The 23,681-nt window shown below is 56.2% G+C and overlaps 11 protein-coding genes across 11 annotated transcripts; 6 read left to right on the top strand and 5 right to left on the bottom strand.

The window, feature by feature from the left end:
- Positions 1-137: 137 nt before the first annotated feature.
- On the top strand, positions 138-1,437 carry B0I36DRAFT_358218 (PDT domain-containing protein; the record flags this gene model as incomplete). Its single annotated transcript, XM_046157929.1, has 3 exons — positions 138-218; positions 302-362; positions 461-1,437. 3 exons carry the CDS (start codon positions 138-140, stop codon positions 1,435-1,437), a joined length of 1,119 nt encoding a protein of 372 aa, XP_046019060.1.
- Positions 1,438-1,869: 432 nt separating this feature from the next.
- Positions 1,870-3,789, bottom strand: B0I36DRAFT_281674 (dehydrogenase E1 component-domain-containing protein). The gene is made up of 3 exons (XM_046151495.1): positions 3,267-3,789; positions 2,731-3,197; positions 1,870-2,665 (listed from the first exon to the last, which is right to left on the bottom strand). The coding sequence occupies exons 1-3, from the start codon at positions 3,533-3,535 to the stop codon at positions 2,154-2,156; spliced, it is 1,248 nt and encodes a 415-aa protein (XP_046019059.1). The 5' UTR covers positions 3,536-3,789; the 3' UTR covers positions 1,870-2,153.
- A 979-nt stretch (positions 3,790-4,768) lies between these two features.
- On the bottom strand, positions 4,769-5,287 carry B0I36DRAFT_210151 (velvet factor; the record flags this gene model as incomplete). Its single annotated transcript, XM_046148895.1, has 1 exon — positions 4,769-5,287. A coding segment is annotated over one exon (519 nt), but the record flags the coding sequence as incomplete, so codon positions are not given.
- A 4,361-nt stretch (positions 5,288-9,648) lies between these two features.
- Positions 9,649-10,346, top strand: B0I36DRAFT_344649 (uncharacterized protein; the record flags this gene model as incomplete). The annotated part of the gene is made up of 2 exons (XM_046156286.1): positions 9,649-9,890; positions 9,992-10,346. 2 exons carry the CDS (start codon positions 9,649-9,651, stop codon positions 10,344-10,346), a joined length of 597 nt encoding a protein of 198 aa, XP_046019057.1.
- A 6-nt stretch (positions 10,347-10,352) lies between these two features.
- Positions 10,353-11,203, bottom strand: B0I36DRAFT_18035 (uncharacterized protein). The gene has a single exon (XM_046148756.1). The coding sequence runs from the start codon at positions 11,114-11,116 to the stop codon at positions 10,508-10,510; it is 609 nt and encodes a 202-aa protein (XP_046019056.1). The 5' UTR covers positions 11,117-11,203; the 3' UTR covers positions 10,353-10,507.
- Positions 11,204-11,734: 531 nt separating this feature from the next.
- On the top strand, positions 11,735-12,812 carry B0I36DRAFT_311921 (uncharacterized protein). The gene is made up of 2 exons (XM_046152434.1): positions 11,735-12,056; positions 12,131-12,812. The coding sequence occupies exons 1-2, from the start codon at positions 11,927-11,929 to the stop codon at positions 12,643-12,645; spliced, it is 645 nt and encodes a 214-aa protein (XP_046019055.1). The 5' UTR covers positions 11,735-11,926; the 3' UTR covers positions 12,646-12,812.
- A 322-nt stretch (positions 12,813-13,134) lies between these two features.
- Positions 13,135-15,721, bottom strand: B0I36DRAFT_281669 (uncharacterized protein; the record flags this gene model as incomplete). Its single annotated transcript, XM_046151494.1, has 3 exons — positions 14,614-15,721; positions 14,493-14,550; positions 13,135-14,458 (listed from the first exon to the last, which is right to left on the bottom strand). Exons 1-3 carry the CDS (start codon positions 15,248-15,250, stop codon positions 13,135-13,137), a joined length of 2,019 nt encoding a protein of 672 aa, XP_046019054.1. The 5' UTR covers positions 15,251-15,721.
- A 1,238-nt stretch (positions 15,722-16,959) lies between these two features.
- Positions 16,960-18,343, top strand: B0I36DRAFT_358212 (PH domain-containing protein; the record flags this gene model as incomplete). Its single annotated transcript, XM_046157928.1, has 2 exons — positions 16,960-17,190; positions 17,306-18,343. 2 exons carry the CDS (start codon positions 16,960-16,962, stop codon positions 18,341-18,343), a joined length of 1,269 nt encoding a protein of 422 aa, XP_046019053.1.
- Positions 18,344-18,960: 617 nt separating this feature from the next.
- B0I36DRAFT_18008 (uncharacterized protein) lies at positions 18,961-19,889 on the top strand. The gene has a single exon (XM_046148755.1). The coding sequence runs from the start codon at positions 19,061-19,063 to the stop codon at positions 19,685-19,687; it is 627 nt and encodes a 208-aa protein (XP_046019052.1). The 5' UTR covers positions 18,961-19,060; the 3' UTR covers positions 19,688-19,889.
- A 795-nt stretch (positions 19,890-20,684) lies between these two features.
- B0I36DRAFT_234756 (glycoside hydrolase family 5 protein) lies at positions 20,685-22,024 on the top strand (the record flags this gene model as incomplete). The annotated part of the gene is made up of 2 exons (XM_046149342.1): positions 20,685-21,162; positions 21,261-22,024. The coding sequence occupies 2 exons, from the start codon at positions 20,685-20,687 to the stop codon at positions 22,022-22,024; spliced, it is 1,242 nt and encodes a 413-aa protein (XP_046019051.1).
- A 294-nt stretch (positions 22,025-22,318) lies between these two features.
- B0I36DRAFT_358210 (uncharacterized protein) lies at positions 22,319-23,576 on the bottom strand (the record flags this gene model as incomplete). The annotated part of the gene is made up of 3 exons (XM_046157927.1): positions 22,319-23,257; positions 23,322-23,465; positions 23,520-23,576. 3 exons carry the CDS (start codon positions 23,574-23,576, stop codon positions 22,319-22,321), a joined length of 1,140 nt encoding a protein of 379 aa, XP_046019050.1.
- Positions 23,577-23,681: the final 105 nt, after the last annotated feature.

Genomic DNA, 23,681 nt, shown 5'->3' with positions numbered 1-23,681 from the left:
CAATTCGAGAGGCACTTCATCATCTGAGCGAAGGGGATCTCTTTCCAACTGCGATTCCCACGGCGCAACTCAGCTGTGTCTCGCACGCCCGAGTCAGTTGGACCACCATACGGCAGCCGGGGCCCGAAGTGTAAGCAATGGCTGCAGAACAGCCAGATACTAGGGTGAAGAAGCCGGTGGTGTGCTTTCTGGGGCCCATTGCCTCGTATAGTCACCAGGTACGTCTCGGCCCACCTGTGCAATATCATGCTCCGCGCGCCTGCTGTCTCTTGTGCACCTCTGATGTCAGTTTGCTCTGTAGGCGACGCTGCAGACCTTTCCCCCCGATCAGTATGAGCTCGTGCCAGTCGTCACGATACAAGGTATGTCCACGAAGGTGATTCCACAGTGAAGCAAGAGGCGATCAATTTCGTGGTGGCCCTATGCTTGGGAGCTCGGTCTTGCTCACCATCTGGGATAGATGTCTTTGACGCCACACAGTCCGGAAACGCAGAGTACGGTGTCGCCCCATTTGAGAACTCGACCAACGGCTCGGTCGTCTTCACCCTTGATCACTTTGCCGACAGGTCCAATGTCTATCCAGACATATCTGTCTGTGGCGAGATATATCAGGACGTCCACCATTGCCTAGTAGGTCATATCGCCAGCCCTGCTCAAACGCCAGCCAACAGTCTGCCCGTGCCCAAGGCGGCGGCGGCGGCGGCGATGGCGACGAGTTCTGTGCCGGCTTCGGGCCAATGCACACCAACCCAGGAGCAGCCAAATCCGGAGCAGCCGCGAGTGAGGCCGCTTCATCCTCTCTCCCACATCCAGCGTATCTACAGCCATCCGCAAGCGTTTGGACAATGTACGCGCTTTCTGAACGCATATCTGCGCGGCATCGAGACCATCGACTGCAGCTCGACCAGCCGTGCTGCCGAGCTCGCGCGGGATGACACCACGGGCACCAGCGCCGCCATCAGCAGTGCCGTCGCCGCCCAGCTCACGGGGACTGACGTCCTCGCGGCAAACATTGAGGATCGCGAGGACAACACCACGAGGTTCTTTGTCCTGACTAAGCACGCTGAGCAGCGGCAGGACGCTGGTGACGATTCGCCCTCGGCGCCATCGACAGTGTCCTTGCCAGTTCAACACCACGACGAGGGTACCAACACGACCCGCCTCCCAGCCACAAAGTCGCTCGTCTCCTTTACCGTGCCGCACCGCTCACCAGGTGCTCTCGCGGGAGTGCTCGACTGCTTCCGCACGGGCGGGCTGAATCTGACGAGCATCAACTCGCGACCTAGCCAGGTCGAGCCATTCCAGTACATATTCTTCGTCGAGTTCGAAGGCCACAGGTTCAGGGATCCGGAGGGTCGGGTGCGGGTTGTACTGGAGAGCGTGGCAAAAGTCGCTCAGGGGTCGAGATGGCTCGGGAGCTGGACTGCGAAGAGATGAGAGCGTTTGTGCCCCGAGCGGCAAGGATGAAGTGTAAATGTATGAACAGCATTGAATGGGGTCGAGAAAAAACAGGCTTGGGTTGCCGGTCTTGTTGGCTATAGAAAATAAATAAAATTCAGTCACTGCCTGCTCACGTCCGTTTTTATTTCCCTCTGATGCTGTCCACATACCCGCCGGGCTTGAGATCGCCACCACCGTGTGGCAGTGATCAATTTAATGGGGAAGTCGAGCGTCGGGGAAACAGCTAGCATTCATTTTGGACATGACGGCATCAGACTTTTATTGACGCAGAGACCTCGACGAGTTCCGTCAGACAGTCTGCCAGCCTTTCAGCTATGACAGGGCACACATAGTCGTCTTTGGAACACTACTAGGCGTCACAGTCTATTCGGTGCGAGCCTGGTATGAGACAGGCGACAGCAGATGAGAGCCAGCCCAGGTCCCGTTGGAAAATTGCAAATGTCAAGGAATGGGTGAGCTGGACACAACCACTTTACAGCGCCTCGAGAGCTACGATCTTGAGTTCATGTGTCATATTAAAAATCTTCCTGTTGGGACTTTCCCTTTGAGCCAGACCCGTCTACGGTATACTACAGACATAGAAGAGTGAAACGCCAGTTTGATTCCCGCAACCATGCTTTCAGATGCACATTGTCCCATCCACTTCATACAGTCTTTTATGCCTCTTCGACCTGCGGGGACTATCCTCCTCCTCACTTGGAGAAGTAGTAGTCCTCGTCAGTCGTGCGGCCGCGCATGTACTGAGGCTCAGTACCACGGACGTAAATGTCCTCGAAGAGGATTTGAGGGGTGGTCTCAGGGATGGCCATGGCCTCGGCGATGGCAACCTCCTCGTTGACGTGCTTGCGGGCCTCCTTGTCGATGCCCTTGAGCTCGTCCTCGGCGCAGACGCCCCAGTCGATAATCTTCTGCTTGAGACCGGCAATGGGGTCGTTGGTAGACCGCATGCGCTGGATCTCCTCGCGGGTACGGTAGGTGGTGCCGGGGTCGGACATGGAGTGGCCGCCGTACCTGTAGGTGACGTACTCGAGAACCAGAGGACCATTGCCGCTGACAGCCCACTCCTTGGCGGCCTTGACGGCAGCCTTGACGGCGAGGACGTCCATGCCGTTGACCTTGAGGCCAGGGATGTACTGTCCACGCTTGTAGTAATCGGTGAGAGCGGACGAGCGGGCAGCAGCGGTACCCATACCGTACTTGTTGTCTGAAGCGCAGTGAGTGTTAGCAAGAGTGGGAATAGCACGCGAACATGTCAGACATTAACGGAACAGAAGCACATACTCTCGCAGCCGAACAGGGCAGGGATACCCCAGAGCTTGGCCATGTTGAAAGCCTCAAAGACCTGACCCTGGTTGCTAGCACCGTCACCGTAAAGAATGACAGTGGTGTTCTTGCGGCCCATGTACTTGTGGGCAAAGGCAAGGCCGGCGCCGACGGGCACTTGAGCACCGACGATACCGTTGCCTCCATAGAAGCCCTTGGTGAACATGTGCATAGAACCGCCTTTGCCGTAGGCGATACCCTCACGGCGACCGAGAAGCTCGCCGATAATGGAACGAACAGAGCCACCACGCATGAGCGCAAAACCGTGGCAGCGGTAGGCGGTGATGATATCGTCCTCCTTGGTCAGAGCGTGCTCAATACCAACAGCGACAGCCTCTTGGCCAGTGGACAAGTGGCAGAAACCGCGGATCTTCTTCTCCTTGTACAGTCTGTCGGCGGCCATCTCCATTTGCCTATTGTGAGAGTTGAAGTGTCAGAAGTCGGGCACGAACTCATGTGTTTGCAGTTGCAGGAGCTCATACCTGGTGACGACCATGTCGTAGTACATTTGCTTGAGCTCCTTCTTGGTGACATCCATGGTGTACGAAGGGGGGTCGAGCTCGTAGGTCTCGAAGCTCTCATCGCTGAGGGTCACCTGGAAAGGCTTGTCGTCGGCATCGGGGACGTCGGCCTTTTCGGCGTGGGACGAGGCGGCGTTGGTGGTGACGGTGCGCAGAGCCGCTGGGCGGCGGGCGATGGCGGCGCGGAAGGGCGCAGCAGCCCTTGGGGCTCTGAGGGCACGCGAGAACATGATGGCGTTGCTGGCGGTGCCTGATTGTGTGCGGCAACTGCAGGAGCGATACGAGTCGGCGACGAAGGAATGGTGATGGCCACACGGGTGGGCAGCTCTGCGGTAGAGGGCGGCGACGTTGAAGGGGAGCTGCGGCGAGCTTGTCCTGGGAGGTTGAGAGAGAAAAATCGCCGGGTCCCAATTGACAAGTATGGGCCCAATTTGCAGAGAGGCGGGCGGCGCTGGCAAGTCCACAGGTACTGTCCGGCACTATCTCTGCCTTGAGTGACCTGAGTAACCCCTATGCCAGCCCTGGGAGCTCCACCTGTGGACAGCTCGACGAGGTCTGGCACCCGACCTAGCGCCCCACCACGGCCTCACTCAAGTACCCGCTCATAGATCGTTGGGTGTTGCGCTACTTCAGTCCTCAGCTGCACCGGCGTCCAAATCGCTCACCTTGAAAACAATCCTGTCAATGTTGGGGCACACCCACCCGGCTTTTCCCTTTCCAAGTTGTTGGCGCCCCGTCATGGCCTTATCGCACGCGTTGTTGAGCCGCAATACGCGCATATCAGACAGCGATAGGGTCCAAGCGCAACATGCTCTCCTCCCGTTGCTGCTGCGAAACGAATGGTCTATTCGAATAAACCCGCCACCCTGCTCAGTGCCTGCCCATTTGCAGCCCGTACGCATATATCCGTATGCCCTCCAAGGCCTGCCCACGCGTACAACATGGCTGATCGCCTCGCACATACTGGGGCCAAGTCGAGGGACCTTCGGTGCAGCCCCTTTGCAAGCGGCTAGACTCGATCCTCGTCTTGACATTGTGCCAGCCACAGAAGATACCCACACGCTTCGCGCGGTCGCTGGTCAAGCACAGAGCGAGGACAGACTGCTTTTGACATTATCTACATGGTCCCTGTTTTACTTCCTGCCTCGAGCTGTCTGCCCAATCCTGGCGCGAGCCTCCCACTGTCGGAACTCTAGAAGCCATGAATTGTGGAGGTTCCTCGACGAGTCGAATTTGGTCCAGCGCGAACGTTCACTTCGCAATCACCAACACTAAAGAATACAGTCATAACTCGTAAATGGCGTAAGGCTGGTGGCAAGCGCGACACGGTCAAGGGCGATGGTCGTTTGCCGTCATGTGCGGTACTTCTTGGTTGGTCGGGCGAACGGTCCGCCGCCGCCGTCCTCATCCTCGTCTTCATCGCCACTGTCCAATAACCGCGGGGCGCCAGTGTGCTCCTTGCCCTTTTTGATGGAAATCAAGCAGCCCTGCTTCTTCAGGGTCTTTGTGAGCGCTGTGCTGGCCTGCATCCCTGGGAAGTCTTTGGCATTGTACACTCTGAATACATCGCTCATGACCCCAGCAACCACGGGCACATTCTTCTGCATCGATGGATCAAGAATGGCAAGTGAGAAGTGCAGCCGGAACGCCCCTGGTGTGCGCACTGACAAATCGGGGAAGCAGTAGAAGCAACCCTCTTCTCCTTTGTCATCGAAGCCTACGAATGGTGACGAGACTGGCGTGCCCATCAATCTCTTGTTTGTGCGGAAATCGTCCTGCATCCCTGAGCAGTCGCGTTGGCCATCCTCGGACCATATCGTGCAGTGCATAACACCCCAGGGATATCTCAAGATACGCTGGCGTTCTGGATCTGGAATCTGGGGGTCGTCTATCAATACCTGTATTATCGGTGGTGGATCGATCACTCGGCGGTCTCTTTCACCGAAACCACACGATCGGGCTGCTACAGGATGCTGCCGAACACAAATCCTGTACTTGGCCACCATGGCCAGAGTTCGGCCACCTCGAGCCATTGAGCCTCCCGGAGCCATGTCTCGGGGTTGGTCTCCTAGCGGGTGTCGCGTGGACGTCGTAGCAACAGCGTCGTGGGATGGCGCGGTGCGGAGAGGTGGCGCCATGCCCCCAGGCGACCAATTCGGCGGCTGCATCGAACTTGTAAAGTTCCCCGTAGACAGACGTCTCTCAACCGCGGACGGATAATGATAGCCACTAGAGTGCGCGATTGGCGACTGATCCAGAATGCTCGGACGACTTTGGCTATGAGAATCTGATGCTGCGGACTCATAACCGCGAGGCTGCTCTCCTGCAAGCTTTGCATCCTGCTGTGTAGAAGATGATCGTGGATGAACTGCCTCAAACCCTCCGTGTGTGGGCTGCGGGTGAAGTATTGGACTCCTCGTTGCCGAAGGGGCAACTGTTGCACCTGAGTGAGCATAGACGGGCGGAAGACCATGGCCGATGTGTGGCAATGGTGCAACAGTACTGTCTGTCCTTTGCACGCGTTCTCGTTCACGTATATACGACGAGGGCGGTGTGCCTGAGGGGATGGGAGATGACGAAGGATACGCCTCATGGAAAGATTGCGGGTTCTGGTCATGATATTGAGGTTGCGCATACGGCGGCGGGATGCCAGCCTCCGCGCTCCACGTATTGTGCGCCTGTGGCATGACGTCTGCTCATGGCCTTTCGCGCGAGCGTGAGTTGCGGCCGCTGGCAATCTTGTGTCGTCGAGTATCGATCTCGTTTTTGCTTGCTGACCAAACGTTTTCACAGGGCGACTTTTGTCAGGATGCGCGGTCTGTGGCCAAGCGAAGGATGGAGTACCCCGTCTCACAGGTGGTAATGAGTTGCATGCGGCCGAGGCTTCCAGGGTCCCAGAAGGCTACGGGCAAGGCTGTTCAAGGGTCGCTGGGTCGAGAGGAGCCGGACAGAGGGTGGTTATATGGGTAGCGATGAACCTTGTTGCATAATCTTAATGGGTGGTCGTCAGACCGAGGAGTCGACAAGCCAGAGATAAGTTGAAAGTGCTAAGGAGCAGGCCCGTGAGCTGCAGGCCGAAAAAGCAACGACGGGCTGAGACAGCGGAGCCCGGGAAGGGCAATGGGCGGTGGCAGGCCCTCCCTTGAGGAAAGCAGCCGTGAGGGCTCGCGGCGCGGGCACAACAACGTGGCAGCGAGAGACAGAGGGGCGGAGAAGATGTCTCGAGAGAGGCATGCGCAGCGGCGGGCGGCGAGCGTAAAACATGAAGCTCCCATGTTTGCTCCGGCTGAGCATCTGCGAACCCTGGGCGGCTCCTGGCGGCGCTGGCCGGGCTGGCTGGCGCTGGACCATGCGGCTGGAGTGCGGTGCGCGGAAGGGAGACGGTGGTGGAGGTGGGAAGGCTCCCATGTCTGGGACTGTGGGAGACTCGATGGTTGGGATCCGGGGCACCCCAGGCAGGTCGAGCAGGCGAGGATCCATCACAGCCAGGGTGTATAAAGCAGGTCGGGCATGAAGCCACGGTGCGCTGCAGGAACGATTGGCCAGCGCAACTGCCCAGGTGAGCTTCCTGAGCGCACCAAGGGCACCTCCCTCTAGAGCCCTGCCTGACACCCTGCTTGGTGCCTGCATGCCCTGCCTGGACAGTTGATCAGTGCATACTGCACACCTGCGTGAACTACGTCGAAGCCACTGCGTCTAATAGTCTCTCTGGCCGCCGTGGCGTTGGCGCTGATGTTGGGGCCGCCGGCGCGTTGCTTCTGAAAGCCTTCCATCCGGGATGTTGGGTAGCACCGGCACAGAATGCAGTGGTGATATCCGGGCGATCGTCCATTGAGCCAGCCTGGAATCCACTGGACATTCAGGTGGACCTGACAGAGGCTCTTCGCAAAGGACGGCGCCGACAGACATGCCAGGGTTTGGTGCCCAGAGGGCAAGACCAGCCGATGCTGCCGGTACTTGGATGGCGGCGCATCGCGACTCGAGCGCGCCAGTGGCCCGCCCGAGGGGTCATTTCGAGAAGGCCCAGGCACCACCCATACGTCGCCTATTCAAGCATTTGCTCCGGCGTGGCAATCTCGAAGAACCCAACCGCGACCACTCGTCACTGTCAGCATCGTCCCGCGCACGCTCTCCTGGAACCGAGGACCCGGTTCTTCCTGCTCCGCCCAGGCGCATCAAATCCCCGATGCCAGGCGCCGTCATCAGCCGCCGCCGCCGACCTTCTCGGCCTCAGTTCTGACCCCAGTCTTCAGAAGACGAACGGGCCAGTCTCTCCTGGCACTGCACAGTCGACCAAGACATTGTCTAGGTGAGAAGCTGCTACCAGCGCGGTGGGCGAGCAAGCATCACGTGTTGTGGCAACTGGAGTGTTACCACACTCAGACATAACCACGCGATTCTCGTCGGCCGTTCCTGGACTGACCTGATTTGGTATAAGCGGAGAAGACAATGCTCTTCCTCCCCTCGTGCATGACCGTGAATGTTGAGACATTGACGCGCTTGATTGCAGCAACCTCAAATGCCAACCCTTGCGCCGTGGTCAGGGCACATCCCTGTCGACACCTCCAAGCTCGTGCAGCAGCCATGGCATCCACAGCCCGACAATATTGCAGTTCAGCCTGGGAATAGCGGCTCATATTCCGTGGCGGCCGGTGACAACAATACAGGCCATGTGCTGAGAGCAGGCATGAGCAGCACGCCCGAGCGGACTTTGACAATAGTCTCACCCGGGAAGCGGGGCGGAGCACACCCGCTGCATGAGCTCTTCCGAAAGACATATGCTGCAGAGCTCCCAGACGTATGGGAACGCTAATATTTACCATGTCGGGGCACCGTGGCAGCCTCAGAGGCGTCTTGGACTACACAGAGCCAAGTCCTCTTAAATTTTCAGCAGGAGATCGCGCTTATGGTCGAGCCTTAGAGCGGTCACGAGTCCCACGCCTTCTGGTTCAGAAAGTGCTAACTCCGGGGCCAATGACGCATGGCGGTCGATAGCATCGCTGGGTGACAGGCGGCTCGACCGTCGAGGGGCCTCGCCGAAAGCCGAGGTCGATCATGAGGGACTTACACGTCGTTCGGGGCCCTGTGCCTCAAGGTAGAGGTCACCGTCAACCACCGCTGCGTGGGTGTGACGTTCTGGCAGTGGAGGCTCGCGCCAGTTGTGCTCACGGCTTACCGCTGCCGGCCCCACCTGCGTATTGGACAGCGTACTGTCTCGGACCATTGCCTCCGCAACGACGCGCCCAGTTGTCTGGCCGCTGTGATCCAATACTAGGGCGGTCTGAAAGGCCCAGCTGAAAGCAGACGATGCCGACTGCTCAAATCGACCATGAGTAAGGAGGAATTTCCGGTCCAAAGTCATTCGTCAACGCAGCGCACTGTCGCTTCCACTTTTCAGATCGCCCGATGTGGCATCCTGAGGCTTACAGAGGACTGAACGCCACAGGAGCTCAGGGTGTTCGAGCCGGTCTCAATTCTCCTTGGCGCCTCGGGGCAAACATGGCCGTGTTGGCGGAATATTCCTTTTTCCGTGTTGATATCAGTCGGATCATCGCCTATGCATATGCAAGCACCCTGTCTGTAGATGTCTGAAATTCTCAGCAGCCAGGCGACTCTTTTGTGCTAGAGTGGCGGGGGAAGAAGAAGGCCGTCAAGCGCCAGCAGGATTAGTCGTCGACCAAGCTCATCCAAGATCGCTCATGGCTACAGTCTCTCTGTATCACGCTCGAGCTCTGTTCTCTTCGCCGCGTAAAGCATGGAGAGCGCCAGAGGTTAGGATAAATGCATGATGCCTGACAGCCATGTTGCGGCTCGGCCCTGGCTTCCACTCCTTCCAAGCAGAGGGATTGAAAGTTGTTTTTCAAGCCTGCAATACACCAAGTCTCCATTACAGCCAATTCCTAGCAGTGATAATTGGCCATCATTCGATAATTGTTCCGCTTGGAGACATTTACTGGTCATGCAGCTCCAGCTAGTGGAGCACTGCTGCAACGAGGCTATCAGATAACAAAACTGGAGGTGATGATTTCATCGCCGCGGATGAGATCACGATTATGCTATTTGACGTCAAGGCGCATTTGCAGCTTCTTACCACTTGCAAGGTTGAATGACTACCCAAACCAACGTTGGCTGGTATTTATATGCCTGAAGACCGCTATCGCTGAATGATCGTTTGCTCTGTTTGTTTCCAGTTACGAACCTCTATCTGCACCAACAACGACATACACTGAGCTACGAGTTACGACTGTCTTGATTTAGACACATAAGTCTTTCCATTCTATATCCAGTGTTCCAAAAGCCGAGCGCAAAGAACACACAGAACCAGCAGAGAGCTCTGCCCACAATGGCCCCAACATCTGAGGAGTTTCGAAACATTGCGGAGCAAGCCGAGCGTGACCTCAACACCTACCAAGCCAAGACTGGAGCGGGCAAGCAGTCATCAAACGACGACGCGGGTGTCGACACGAGCGTCGAGCGCAAGTTTCCCGGTGCCAAGGTTGAATATGGCGATGATCTGAAGACCAATGCTGGCTACAATCGCAAGATTCCTGTCGAGGAAGGTGGTGACGTCGATGTTCGCGGCAGGTATGCATAAGTAGCAGTCTTGGAGGGTTTCTATATTACACCGCAGATCCTCCATGTTCGCCGAACATTCCAGAAAGTATTGACACGCATTCATTTACCAGAGAAACTCGCGGCGAGCACTTCGAAGGCCGCGGCGGACCCGAGGACAAGCTGGCCCGGCAGGAGCGCGATTTTGGCGGCAACGACGAGCTGGACCCGGCAGATCGCCGCGGTAATCGCAACACTGGTTCAAGTGGTCTGGAGGGCTCCGCTGCCCAGGCCCAGACCGACGTGATGCAGCAAGGAAAGGAGTTCAGCAACATCAACATGGCAAGCAAGACGGGTCAGGGCCATACTAAGTTCCCTGGCGACGAGTACTACACGCCTGAGAGCGTGCCAGGTAGCATTGCCGCGCAAGGTTATGAGCCGCCCGAGAGCGTGATTGAAAGCTCCAAAGATGCTGAGGGGTACTTGTAACCGTGCCTAGGTAAACAGGTTGCCAATATTGAATGGATTGAGTCGTGAAATGATTTGCCCTATGGTCCCAGGTGTTTTTGGGTAACCACACTAGCTTGTGTCATGCTGCAACTCTCTGACATCCCATGCGGAATCATATGTCCGAATTGTGCTGCCAGGGGTTAAGGGTACACCGGTAGCCTCGAAAATGCGGCGCCATGAGAGGTTCGGCAAAGTGTCGCCCAGAGAGCATGTATTGATGATGCATCGACACGGACACTTCCCCGATCTGAAGGACCAGATAAATGGTCAATGGTGACGAACCTATCCCTTGGACGGCACCACCACGGCATTCTCAAGTTCAACAACGCAAAGGCGCGGTGTCGATTGGTGCGGTGTCGATTGGTGCTGGATCGGCCTTCTCGAGCGGTGAGACAGGTGCTGGGTCGAAGAACGTTACATTCGTGGTTGAAGCTCGTAAGCACATAGATGTCCGGGCGGACGAATCGCACGTCAGTTGTTGTGTAGCATTGGCCGGGTCTGCCGAAAGCTTTGCAGGCGATTCCGGCTGCACTTCTCCCGACCAGTAGGGAAGTAGCCCTCTTGGGCCCGGAACAATTGCGAATATGACGATAAGGGTTTCTCCAAGGTGCAAGTCGCAAGTAGGCGCCCGGCCGCCATGAATACCAGTTGACATCTAGACTGGCGGGCTGCGACTGTGAATTTTGGCCTTGCATTGCACCGCTGGAACTTGGCCTCGGCGGCACGACGGTGGAACAGTCAAGGATCATCACACTAAGATTTGGATCAGCCGGCTAGCACGGCCAAGCGCCATTATCACAGACAAGACTGTACACAACTCCAAGTGTCAGCCAGTCACCCAGGACAGACCGATGGACGATGTAAGATCCCACGATACGAGAAGGTCTCACCTGACGCACCCGCGACCTTTCGAAATAAAGCACCTCACTGGTCGAGGCGTGCGTCATTGGGGGGCATAGCGGCGGGTGCTGCCGTTGGACTGGCGCAAACGATGCTGGGGTCGGCGCTGCAGAGGCTGGTAACAACACGAGGGGCGAGGCCGCATGTACTTGCAGGGCGACTCGGGGCACTGGAGGCTGCAGAATACGAGGTCGTGTTGGAGATGCTTGGGGTTGACATGGCAAAGTGAACCAAAGAATCGCTGTCTGGGAGGCAGATTACTGGAGTTTGACCATGAGACCTGGCTGGTCTAGGGCTTGAGCGAGCGTCCAAAGCAGGTCCCCCGCCCGCCCCCAGCGGCGCTAAGGCGTCCCCGCAGGCGCCACTAGCAGCGCCACTCCCGTGTCTGTCCACAATGGGTCCGGTGTCAGTGACGTGACACGGCCTAGCGTAGTCTGCCAACGCTCATCGTCCACTTGAGCATCCATGTTGAATTAGGCCCGCGGAGGCGCAACTCCTGGCCCGGCTGTATATAAAATATCGGCTGCAGACTCGTCTTCTTGGCCGTCTGGGCATCAATCACCACAGTAATTCCAACCACACTTTTACAACCACATATTCCCAGCCAAGACATCTGCCCAAATCCATCCCCTTCCCGACAGATTCCTACACTACACAACATGATGAGAATCGCCACTGGCCTCGCTGCCCTGGCCTTTGCCTTCAGCGGTGTCGTTGTTGCCCAGCAGGATGCCGATCAGTCAGGTCCTTTCTATCTGCACATCAAGGGCAGTGGAAGTGATCTAGATGGTACGTGTTAATCTCCATCTTGGCCGTCACCGCCGTGTTGGCTTCAGCAGGTGACTAATTACACGTGTTTTTAGGCTATGTCTCCGCTTGCCACGCCGGAGCCGCCATCGAGGGTCTCTGCTATAGCCCTGGCGGCAAGCCCACCGCGGATAAAGCGGCCTCGTACGAGTACTACTTCAACACGACAGGCTCGCCACAGCTCGACAACGGCTCCCCCGCAGGCATTCTCTTCTGGCGCCTCCCCGTGCAGATCAACCCCACGACCCCGTTCGCCGAGCAGCCCATGACGTTCCAGTACTCGCCGAATAGCAACGTTGCCGCACCGCTCTTTGGGTTTCAAGACGGCACCTTGGTCGGCTTCGACAAGGATGACGGCAACAAGCTCTTTACCTACGCCTACGTCGACTCCTCAACATTCCAGCCCGGCGTCCAGCCTACGACGGGGAGTTACGACTATAAGAGCTGGTTCGTGTGCTGGCAGTACTTTTCGGGATACTACTACCAGTCTGTCGGCTTCGCAACGACGCTGCCCCCGAACAACCCGACATGCCAGGCCGTGGAGATTGTGCAGGAGTTCGTCAATTACTGAGGCAACGAAACCGTCGGAGCATAGGGAGGGATCTGACATGGTATGAGTTCTACCGCCCATTATCGCTGGGTCCTCATGCGCAAACAACTGGTGCGTGATCCGCTGGGTATCACATTGTTCGTCATGTAGATAATGTTAATGATAATTATTGTTCACTCTCAACTCATGTAGGCTATGTCTTGAAGTCCTGAACCCAGACCAAGCATTTGTAGTCAGAACGGAATGAACCGCACCTTGAAGCGTGGCAGCTACTACCAGGCGTGCTATTCGACTCTCACTATCGACATCGACCATAGTGAACGTGTCATTGCTCGGTTCACCACAATCGCGGAACGTGGACTTCGCGTTGTACTGCCAATCAAATTCTCAGCAAGGTCACTGAACTTGATGGCTTGCTGAACAAGCCAGAGCAATCAGCTCAGGGTATCTTGAGGCTGCCACAAAAGGCTGTTCAGCCATGCCAACCTCCTTCTAATACCATCTCGGCTTTTAGTATTCCACCCCAGAGAAGCTGGAGCTTCTAGCCAGCGATGCTCTATCCATGCTGCCGCGAGGCCCGTCCCTGCTCTTGTCCGACAACCCACCGTTGTTGCCTGACTGCTGTGTCAGATGTCCCTCTTCCGCGACGGAGATGACATCCGCTGGGAGGGGCGAGCTCTCTTGTATCTTGTGGATGAACCATGCCGCAGCCAGCACGAAGAAACCGCCGAGGGCGAAAACGATAGAGATGCTGTGGTCACCAGGTACGCCTCGTGGCTTTTGCGCAAAGCGGAAAATAATACTAGATCCAAACGTCGAGATGAATTGCGGCGCTGCGATGGCCATGTTGTGAATACCTAAGATCACACCAGCTTTATCTGGTTCGGGTTCGGCCTGCTCTCTTTCATCGTCGTCCGAAATGCTCTCCGTGGAGCTGGAGGGCCCGGCGATGGTACGTTGCGACAGAGCCGAGAGACGCTGCTTTCGTGCCCTTGCGATGACTTCACGTCGGCTGATTTCTGCGCTAATGATGGCCCATGGCGCCCAGAGCGTAAGAGCCCACGTGATGCCGACCAGGCCGATGAGTACAGTCGCCATGCCGACTGAGCGCGCAAACAATGTACAAGTCATAGCGATGGCGAACAGGATGTTTGAATACATCCACGCGCGGCGAAGGGTAAAGCCAGGAATGACGAGGGGAGCAAGCCACTTCTGCAGCCCTTCGTCATTGGTCGTTAGCACTGGCGATTGGGGTGTGGATTTACCGAGGGTTGGATTGTTATCGTAGGTAGGGTCGATGAAGAAAGGAAGCAGCAAATTGGTAAGCAAGCTTGTAATGGCGAAGATGAGGAGTGCAAAAGTGCCGACACGCGTTGCTTTTTCGTATAGCTCATCCAATTCGCTGGGGGTCATGTTAGGGTTTTCCTCAAGATATGGCTGTACATAGACGTCGCCAATGTAGGCCGATGTATAGAACAGCATGGGGAAGAATCCGATCCAGCCGCAGAACTGGACAACACAAACTTTTGTGATTTGTGGTGGCAGTCGCTTGATAGCAGCGAATATGCTGCGGAAGAAATCGATGATGCCAGATTGGTTGGCCATTTTTGGCCCATCGAGGCGCGGATCTCTCTCCGGGATGACAATGACACTGAATATGACCGTCGAGCAAAGACAGACTGAAGCGATAGCCGATAAGATTTGAAATTGAGTGTGCCCGAGAAATCCGAGGTAGTCAGTAAGCTTGATATATCCTGCGAGATAACCAATGATGTTGCCGATACCGACAAGACGGCTTGCCATCGAATTTGCGGCTTCTAAATGCTGGTCAGCGCTGCAACACAGCATAGTTTGTCCTGCATAGAGACTTGCCCTGCTGATGAGACGGTGCACAGTCGCAGATGAATGCCCGTATCGATGCTTGAACTAGAGCAGGTGTTAGTTGCAACCACAATTCGAAAGGGTGGGTCGCAGAGATTAGAAGCACACCTGTGTTGACGGCAATGTCCAAGACATAGATCATGACGACGGCAACAACCATGATCACAACCTTGACGCCGTCAGAGGACGCATCGGCACCCAGAAGACCAAGCACACCGCCCACTATCTCCTTGGTCCAGGGGAGGAAGAGCAAACAGAATGTTGTGGCAGCAGCACCACCAAGCATGAAAGGCTTGCGGCGACCCCAAGAGATACGGCAGTTGTCGCTCAGCATGCCGACATAGGGCTGGACAAAGGTTCCAGTCAGAGGCCCGGCGATCCAAACAAGAGCCATCAGAGACTTGCTGATGCCGAGAGAGAGGAGATAGGGCGAGCCATTGGACAGCTCGCAGGCCCAGGCGACCTGGAGCCCACCAATGCTGATGGTGAGGGCTACAAGGTACCAGACACTCTTGGTTGTCTGGGACTGGTCCTGAAACGGGATGTGGCCGCCCGCAGAGTGGTCATGGATGTGGAAGTCGTGCTCGGCACCCGCAGGCGAGAGCAACGGCGAGTGCTCGGTGCTGCCGACGATGGTATCATCGTGGTCGTCAGAGGCGTGCGCCGCGGCCCCGAGAGATGCTCGGCTTGGAGACGCGCCAAGGCGGTCCGCAGAGACGGGGTGGCTGGGCAATGGCGAGGTCATCTAAAGTCACGGGCAGGCTGGGCAGGGTTGCAGCTGGTGGAGGAGGTTGAGGGATCGAGAGAGCGGAGCCGGCGAGGCGGAAGCTTTGAAGTAGGTCGGGCGTCGTGCGGAGAAGGTGGAGCGGAGGAAGAGTCCGATGGCAGCCGGAGCTGACGCGCAGTGGACGATCGGCACGCCGGATCACCAGGCCCTTTGGGCAGGCAGACAGGCAGGCAGGCAGGCAGGGCAGCTGGGCATGCGGCACGGGACCTGGCAGGTCTTGTGCGGGTGTGGCAGTGACAGCAGCAGCTGACGTTGGGACCTTGGGAGCATGATGCTGGCCAGGTGGTGTGTGACGTGGGAGCGTGCCTGGCCTGGGCAGCGAAGGCGCCAGCACTGTGCGGCGGTACCGTGTAGCGGACTGTATCTGTCTGTCTCGTCTCGTCCCACTTGTGGACAGCCAGGGCCAACCAAGCTTTTGTCAGAGTGCAGTGCACCAGCACGTGTACTATGGTATGTGTTCGACTGGCGGAGGCGCGGCCTCGCATGAGACAAAGCTTGACAGCCAGCTGCGGCATCTGGGACTGAAACGCGGCCCCGGGGGCTGTGCAGCGAGGCCGCGGCGCCCGAATGGTATCAACCGGTGTCAAAAGACGCGAGTCTCGTCATGGTCAGTACCATACTCCGTATATGTAGCTCCACGGCGCGTAACGTTGTCGACAGCCTCAGCTTGGTTGGTAGGCGGCCTGGAAATGGGCTGCTGCTGCAGGCTGGCATTTCTGGCACCCGCGCCAAACCCTCGCCAGGGACCCGCCAGAACAAGCGACCGAGCGGCTGGCTCCCTGCTCGAGGCGGGCATAAACTCTGTGCCTTGTCTTGTCGGCGCCCTTTAAGGTTTGTCGTCATCCAAGCCTGCGAGCTGCCCGTCCCCGGAACCGCTGGGTCAATCAACCCAAAACTGGCTTCTTCCCTTTCGAAGCCCTCCACCATCGACCCCGACACACCACACCACAACAGCATCCCCGCTCTGCCTCTTCCCCCCTCGTTGTCGTCACGATACAACCACAGCCCTTTGCCAGCGACACGGCCTCTCGACCTCTTGCTCCGCCGGCGTCTCTCCTCCACTTGCGACCTGGTCCACCGCCTGCTGCCAGCCTCCCCACCCCAGCGTCGAGCCGGGGGCCCCTGGACCTACAACGGCTCGCTGCCGACCTGTCGCCGAGTCGATCAAAGCGTTCCTGTCAGGGGTCTGTCCACGCTTGCGACAACGCCGACCACCCTCTTTATTCTCGCGACACGTCCTCTTTCGCGGTCGCTCCGCGCCCGACCAACTTTGCCTGCTTCACTGCCCGACTTGCCCGCTACTCTCGACTCCAGTCTCAACAAGCACGATTTCTGACTCAAATACAGCGCCGTCGTTCACCGATCCCGCCACTTCATTGGTCGCAAGATTCTCGCCTTGCGCCAAAAGACCCCGCAACATTCTGCATTCCAGGGGTCGTCTGTGGCTGTCCCAACGGCATCGCTATATCACGCTCCAGCTCATTGTGCTCCTGTCAAAATTCTGATGCTCTCAGGCGTTTTCTTCTACGAATGATCACCGTCGCCTGGTTCGCCGCACCTCGGCAGCCTCCAGCTATCACATGTTACTACAACAGCAGCCAGCCGAGCAGCACACGTTCCCCTTGCTCATTACTGGCCCTTTGAAGTCGTCAGAGCCCGACAGAATCATGGCTGAAACCTCTGTTCGCCCAGTGACTGTGGCACCGGGCTCGGCGTTGCCCATCCGAGGGGCCAAGATCGATATTCCCCTTGCCTCAGCCTCCATCCAAAACATGCCGCCGCCCTCGCAAGCACAGCTCGCGGTTCCAATCACAAGCCCAGTCAATCAAAACGGCAGCTTCGAATTTGACCGAGTAATCAAGGCTGGCTATGTCCAGCGTCGCACACAGAAGACCAAAGTCAGTGAGGATCGTGCCCGCTTGTCCCCTGTCCCTTGTCCCTACTGCCCCATTCGAATCCTTGGAATGTGTGATGAAGACAATCATAGACTGACCAAGTCATGATCTTGAACAGGCCTGGAAGACTGTATACCTTGTTCTCCGACCGAATACGTTGTCCATCTACAAGTCAGATTCGGAAAGCAAGCTCCGCCACAAGATCTATCTGACAGATCTTTCCGCTGTTACAATGCTCCGAGATCCCAAACAAAAAAGACAGAACCTATTTGGCCTCTACTCACCTGCAAAGAACTACCACTTTGAAGCCAGGACTGCCGCAGATGCTCAAGAATGGATCGATCTAATACGGCAGGACGCACGCATTGAGGAGGAGGAAGAAGAAATGTTTCTCGCGAGTCCCATTGTTCGACGTCAGTCTTTTGCGCCAACAAGCATGCTCGCTGGGGGGTCTGAAAACACGCCTCCTCAGCGCCCCGAGTTCGATCGCTTCGCATCAAGCTCTCCCGAACCTCTTGAGGCGAGGAGGCCGAATCTTGCACCACACTCGGCTCGCCGCGCATCCCATCCACTAGAGCCCAGCGGCATGTCTGGCACCGAAATGGCATCACATTCTGATTTCTCGGATGCAGAGGCACAGCGTATGTTTGGCGCCTCTGCGGAGAATCTGGCAGTGGGCTCTTTCTCCACGTCTGGCATCCGGCTGGATCCAGGCTCACTCAATCGACCTGTTCTCGGGAATAGGAACTTGAGCCAGGTTAGTGGGCTCAACGGCGATCAAGACCCCGACAGAGTCGTTTGGCAAGGCTGGCTATGGTTTCTCAAGGGCAAGCGCGGCGTACGGCAATGGAAGGATTGCTGGGCTGTCCTGCGACCTCGGAACCTCATTCTCTACAAAGACGAATCCGAGTACACGGCATATTTCATTCTACCTCTCTCGGTTATAGTCAACACTGTTGACATCGATCCCGTGAGCAAGACAAAGACACACTGCATGCAGATCATCACCGACGAGAAAAGCTATCGGCTCTGTGCTCATGAGGAAGAGAGCCTTGTTCAATGTCTCGGTGCATTCAAGAGCATACTCAACAAGAGGAAGGAGCTGGAAGCGCGTGCCGCTGCGACGGCAGCCACATCAGCTGCGCCGACGACATAAACGGCTTCCGGCCTGCGAGACAAACCAGGCACTGGGGTGTCTCCAATCACCCATATCCTTTTGGGTCGACACGACATGGATTTCTTTATGCACCCTCGATACTGTGCGCTTGCCAAATGATTCTTTGGGTGTGTCTTTCTCTCCTCAAGACTGGCAGCTAGCAGCCACGATCGTCACCACGAGATCATGTTGCCCTATATCATGGCAATAACGAATACGCAGATAATACCTTGTACTTCCTCGTCCACTGCGGGACATTGATGATAACGATGATACACACTTTATGCACGATCAAAACATATTTCCAGACTATTCTTTGCCTATTGACCACTCTCGGTACCGTCGGTTGGATGAGGCTTGTGCACTCTTATTTTTTTTCGTGACTTGCGCCAGCGTCCTTAGGTCTGGTGGTCATATCTGGCAGGGCAGCGGGGCGGTCCTCCTCCGGGGGAGATGAGGAACACGCGCAAAAATAATTTACGAAATTCTGTACCATTTGTGACGTAAATTATACTCATCCTTCGACCTTAGTTCGCTCTGAGTGTATCCTGTCGCACGAGGCATGTGCAACATGCAATAGTATAGTGGCAAACTTGAGTCTGAAGCCAAACCCCCTGTTCGCATGCGTCACAGTCGATAATCTTGTGTGTACAGCTAGAATGAAATGCCGACTCTCGGGGAAAGAAGGGAGGGGGTCCATCTCGTTCTTCACGATGCATGGGTACTGGGTACGCACTTATCAGACGGAGGTCGATCAGTCCTGCCCGAGTGGTCGTGTTGGGCCTTGGCCTGGACTTTCGAGCTAAGATCCAGTTCAACTCTCAGTCCTTCATCGGGCCGGTTTGTGTAAGTGCAAGAAGCGTTAACTGTACGCGATGGAGAGTAGCATTGCAACTTGTGATAATGCACAGTGATTGGCTAGTCTGGCAGAAGAATAGATGCAGAAGCAGTACCATCACCCTCCCATACCGTCGACCACTAAGCGATGTGCCTGCGAGATACTCTAGATATGAATCTACTCTAAGAAAGGGGAATCGCCCACACGCAGGCCGGGGCTTCCCTGCTCGTATCTTGTATGACAATCGCTTCCGACCTCCCAATACACGCGGGCATTTGAGACGGTGTAAAGGCGAAGAGGCCGCTTCTCGCTCACCTCTTTTGACAAGCTGCTGGGGGGGCCTGGTGGGTCGTTCGGTGAGCTTGACTCTGAACATGACACGCTCACATGGGAGTGCCGATTTGCCAAGAAGCATGTTGAGCCAAATCATGCAGTCTTTAGAGCTCGGTCCTCCATCGAGAGAATGCAACGCTTGGTGGCGAGCACGGGTTTGTATGATCTTGTGAGGGCTGCAGCAGGTCGTATCAAGGTGATTCGCTACGCGTGTTGCTCGGCGTGACCAATCACACGACGGGAGATCACAAGGCCCGGCAGGCCCCTGATCATTCGCTCACAAGCAAAGGACCCTGGCTCTCACAGGCCTCGCCAGGTGCTTTTCCCTCTTTGGTCTCCCTGCCGAATTATAGGGAGCGCCACAATGCCCCAAACTGCCCATGCAGCTTCCAATGAGAAGTTGGATGTAGCCACATCAACACTTGGAGCAAGTCCCTGCCGTTCCTGATCGCCGGGGCGGCGCGTAGATCATTGCTATGCTTACCGAGGCTGTGGACAGAATAAACCGGGCAATGTAGATCCACACTGAACAGCACCTGTGCGGTTTATTCTGTCCACAGCCTCGCTTGCCAGTGCCCCCTTGTCGTAACTGCCTCTTCCAGCACTCGACCCGTACTTACAGAACATATTCATTCGGCAGTCAACGAGTGAGGAGCGAGTTCTGAGGTCTGCCCCTAGAGCTGCGGTGGAGGTGGTTCAGGGATGGAGCTTTCTGCATGGTGTATGTTCTCGCCAATGTAGCCTCGGCTTTGCAACCACACAGCCAAGACCGCTCACACTACTTGGGGTCTTTTCCGAGTGGCAGCTGATGACCAACGGTCGGCATGCCGATGGGCACGTTGAATTCGAGGGCCCTTGCAGTGCTTCACAGGCGCCGAATACCGTTGGCCACATGAGGCGTTGGAGGTATAGGTCGTCTGATCTATTAGGGGTCGACGTTCCTTTAAGAGAGCCGGTCGCCCCATGCCAGGCTTCGCTAGCATGGCTCCAAAGAGGCATCCGCTCTTCTATGCTGAGCTCTGTCGAGTACTGGCAATAGCCTGTGCCAACGCCAATCTCATTGTACTGAGTGGTGGTAGATGAGTATCCGCCTGTCCTCCTGGCATTATCCTTTTATTTTATTTTTCGAAAACATAGGGAAGACTCACGGCGGCCTACCAAATATTCGAAATGAAACCCTTATTGGGACTTGCGCTGTTCTCGACAGCGTCTTTTGCGTTGACACCTCTGCCACTGAGCACGTCGAGTCGATGGATCCTCGACGCTGAAGGCCACAGGGTCAAGTTGAGGTGTATCAACTGGGCCGCTCACATGGAGACCAACACCCCCGAAGGTTTACACAAACAGTCGATCGGTTTCATTGCCGACTTCGTCCAGTCGCAGGGTTTCAACTGCGTTCGCATGACCTACTCGATTGATCATGCTCTCAGTCCAAACATAAAAGTCTCGGACTCGTTCCGTGCAGCGGCTGGCGCAGCGGGCGTGAGTGTCGACCAGACCATGGGACTCTTCGATCGTGTCGCACAGGCCAATCCGACCTTAGTTGATGCCACAACTCGAGATGTATTTGAAGCCGCCATCGGTGCACTCTGGGAAAGGGGTATCATGACTATCCTCGACAACCATGTCAGTAGGGCGAGTTGGTGTTGTAAGTGCATCTTTGTTGTCTCCGGGCGTCGATCCGTGGTGACGATACACTGCAATCCGCGACAAGCCAACCCGTGATCTAATCATCGTTTGATATAGGTAACATCGACGATGGCAATGGTTGGTGGGACGAAGGCTTCGGGTACAACTCTGGTAACAGTCGCTATTTCAAAACGAAAGAATGGCTGGACGGACTCGAGGCAATGGCCAAGTGGTCCGCGTCGCAACCAGGCGTCGTAGGCATGGGTATTCGAAACGAAATACGAGAGTGGCTTCTGCAAGGCTGGACGAATGGCAGGTCGGACTGGTATAACTTCGCAACACAAGCCGCCTTGCGCATCCACGGATCGAACCCAGATGCACTGATCCTGATTGGCGGCACGCAATCGTCGACCGACTTGGTGCACATCAAGAAGAGTAACTTGGATTTTTCGGCTTGGAAAAACAAGCATGTCTGGGAATGGCACGCATACAGCTTCACCGTAACCTTCTCGGTCAACTTCGATGACTGCAACTTCCTCCAAAACCAGTATGGTTTCTTCGATGGGTTTGTCTTGGAGCAAGGCAAGCCGTACACAGCGCCGCTAATCCTTTCCGAATTTGGCTTTGGAATGACCGGAGGATCTCGGGCCGATGGTCTTTCGGACAAGGACGGCCGTTATTTCGACTGCCTGAAGCAATACGCACTGAGTAATGACATGGAATGGGCGATCTGGGCTCTCCAGGGCACATACTATATCCGGGAGGGCATCATTGAATACGATGACTCCTGGGGATATATGAATGCAGACTGGACAGGAGCGCGCAACCCTAAGATTGGCGAACTTCTTGGCCCAATGTTTGCGGTCACTCAAGGGCCATGATATATGGACGGCACAGATCACGAAGGCGCGATTCGGCTACGGCTACACACGACTGTTAGTGCTTCCGATAGAGCCTCTTATAATATACACACACATTCTACCATCTTGAGTTTGACGCACGCCTTGTCATGTATCAGTTCGTAGGACGGTTGCTTGGTGCATAAGTGCCGCTGCAGGAAAGTCGTTGGGACCGAGTGGAACTCGACGCTGTTTTGGAAGACCGCAAGCCTACGCTTTGAAAAGTGGCAGAGGCGCTGTCTTTGGAGTTCCCTTGGCTTGCATTTGATCTCATGCTTAATCGAGCCCGAAAAAGGCGTTATCAAACTGACCCATGCCAGTATTGTCGCCCGTATCAAGAAACAGGTCATCGAATGTACTGTCATTAACTGTGCCGTTGCCCAGATCCAAGTCAAGATCCATGCTGTCCGCCCCTCCGTCAAGATCGAACACGTCTTCCAGATTTCTGGTCTCGTTCTGCGATTCTTTAGTCATGGTTGTGGGAATGTTCATGCCTATCTCGTTGCCCATTGGTTCAAAGTTCACTTCATTCGAAAAGTCTCCAGGTGGCTCATTAGTGGCAAAACTAGCCATGTCGAAGGCTGGCATGGGCGCAGGAGGTGCGTTTTGCAAGCCTGCAGCCGACGTGTCGAGTGAAAACTGCATATTCGTGAACTCGGGGGCATCATTGCTGCCGCCGTGGCCTCCGACGGTGCCATCAGCTGATATATCGAGCAGATGAGGGACCTGTACATCTCCGTTCGCAGCAACAGCTGCTTTGGAGTTTGTTGGCAAGCTTGTCGGGTGTGCCGTGTTGTCTGCAGCGAGCTGTGTGCCAACAACAGTATTTGGCGAGACGGCGGCCTCGGATTTGAGTGGGGGTGTAGCAACTGAGCTGCTTTGCACTGCAGCCGTGGGTAATCTCTGTGCAGACTTGGTCCCCTTGTCTGTCAAAGTCAGGATGCCGGACGACATATCCGACCCCATGTCTGGGAACGGAGCCACAGGATTGCTCGCTGGTTCCATGGCGAACGGCTGGTGAGCGATGGTATGTGCTGCTGTGGAAGGCAGTTCAAGCATGGGAGCCTCCATCACAGCGACGGCAGTAGCTGGCTCGTGCTTCACCTGCTGAGCTGGTGCTCGTTGAGGCTCTGGCGGAGGTGTGAGCGATGGAGGAGGGGCGCGTGCAGCTTGTAATTTGGCGAGATCGCGCAGGAGGGCGGCTTTCGCTTGAAGCTGCACCGAGGTTAGATATCGTTGAGACGAGAGGACGCTCCGATTGCTGGAGAGCTTGACTTACAATCTCGCCTTCAAGCTCGTCAAGGGCAAAGTGGTAAGCCCTGAGGGCTTCTTGGGATCGGTGACGAATCGCGCCGCTCGCACCAGAGACGCTGCCTTGGTCATCTCTAGCGCTGACCTTGAGAGCCTTGCCCGTTTGTACAAGCTGGGAAAGGTCAGTCGTAATGTCCCACGCAGCATGAACGGTTGTAGCACTTACGACTTCTGCGAGCGTCGAATTAAGGACAGACAGAGGCTCTGCTCTGGACGGTGCCATCTCGGCTGCTTAGCGTACCCAGATGGCTAATGTAGAGAGGGTGGCTGCAGGGCCAGAGAAAGACATTCAACGCGAGGCTTCTGGTTATGCCAAGGAGGCGCACGA

This window comes from Microdochium trichocladiopsis (assembly GCF_020744255.1).
Source record: "Microdochium trichocladiopsis strain MPI-CAGE-CH-0230 chromosome Unknown B0I36scaffold_1, whole genome shotgun sequence".
Taxonomy (NCBI): Eukaryota; Fungi; Ascomycota; class Sordariomycetes; order Xylariales; family Microdochiaceae; genus Microdochium; species Microdochium trichocladiopsis.
Note: the sequence above shows the minus strand (reverse complement) of the source record. Positions and strands in the feature narration are given on the sequence as shown.

Excerpts from the sequence above, each read along its gene's own strand:
- B0I36DRAFT_281674 (XM_046151495.1), bottom strand. The coding sequence starts at position 3,535 with ATGTTCTCGCGTGCCCTCAGAGCCCCAAGGGCTGCTGCGCCCTTCCGC. Across the intron at positions 3,198-3,266 it reads TACGACATGGTCGTCACCAG|GCAAATGGAGATGGCCGCCG; the intron begins GTATGAGCTCCT and ends CTCTCACAATAG. Across the intron at positions 2,666-2,730 it reads CTGCGAGAGTATGTGCTTCT|ACAACAAGTACGGTATGGGT; the intron begins GTTCCGTTAATG and ends ACTGCGCTTCAG.
- B0I36DRAFT_311921 (XM_046152434.1), top strand. The coding sequence starts at position 11,927 with ATGATGAGAATCGCCACTGGCCTCGCTGCCCTGGCCTTTGCCTTCAGC. Across the intron at positions 12,057-12,130 it reads CAGTGGAAGTGATCTAGATG|GCTATGTCTCCGCTTGCCAC; the intron begins GTACGTGTTAAT and ends ACGTGTTTTTAG.
- B0I36DRAFT_18035 (XM_046148756.1), bottom strand. The coding sequence starts at position 11,116 with ATGATCCTTGACTGTTCCACCGTCGTGCCGCCGAGGCCAAGTTCCAGC.
- B0I36DRAFT_18008 (XM_046148755.1), top strand. The coding sequence starts at position 19,061 with ATGGGTACTGGGTACGCACTTATCAGACGGAGGTCGATCAGTCCTGCC.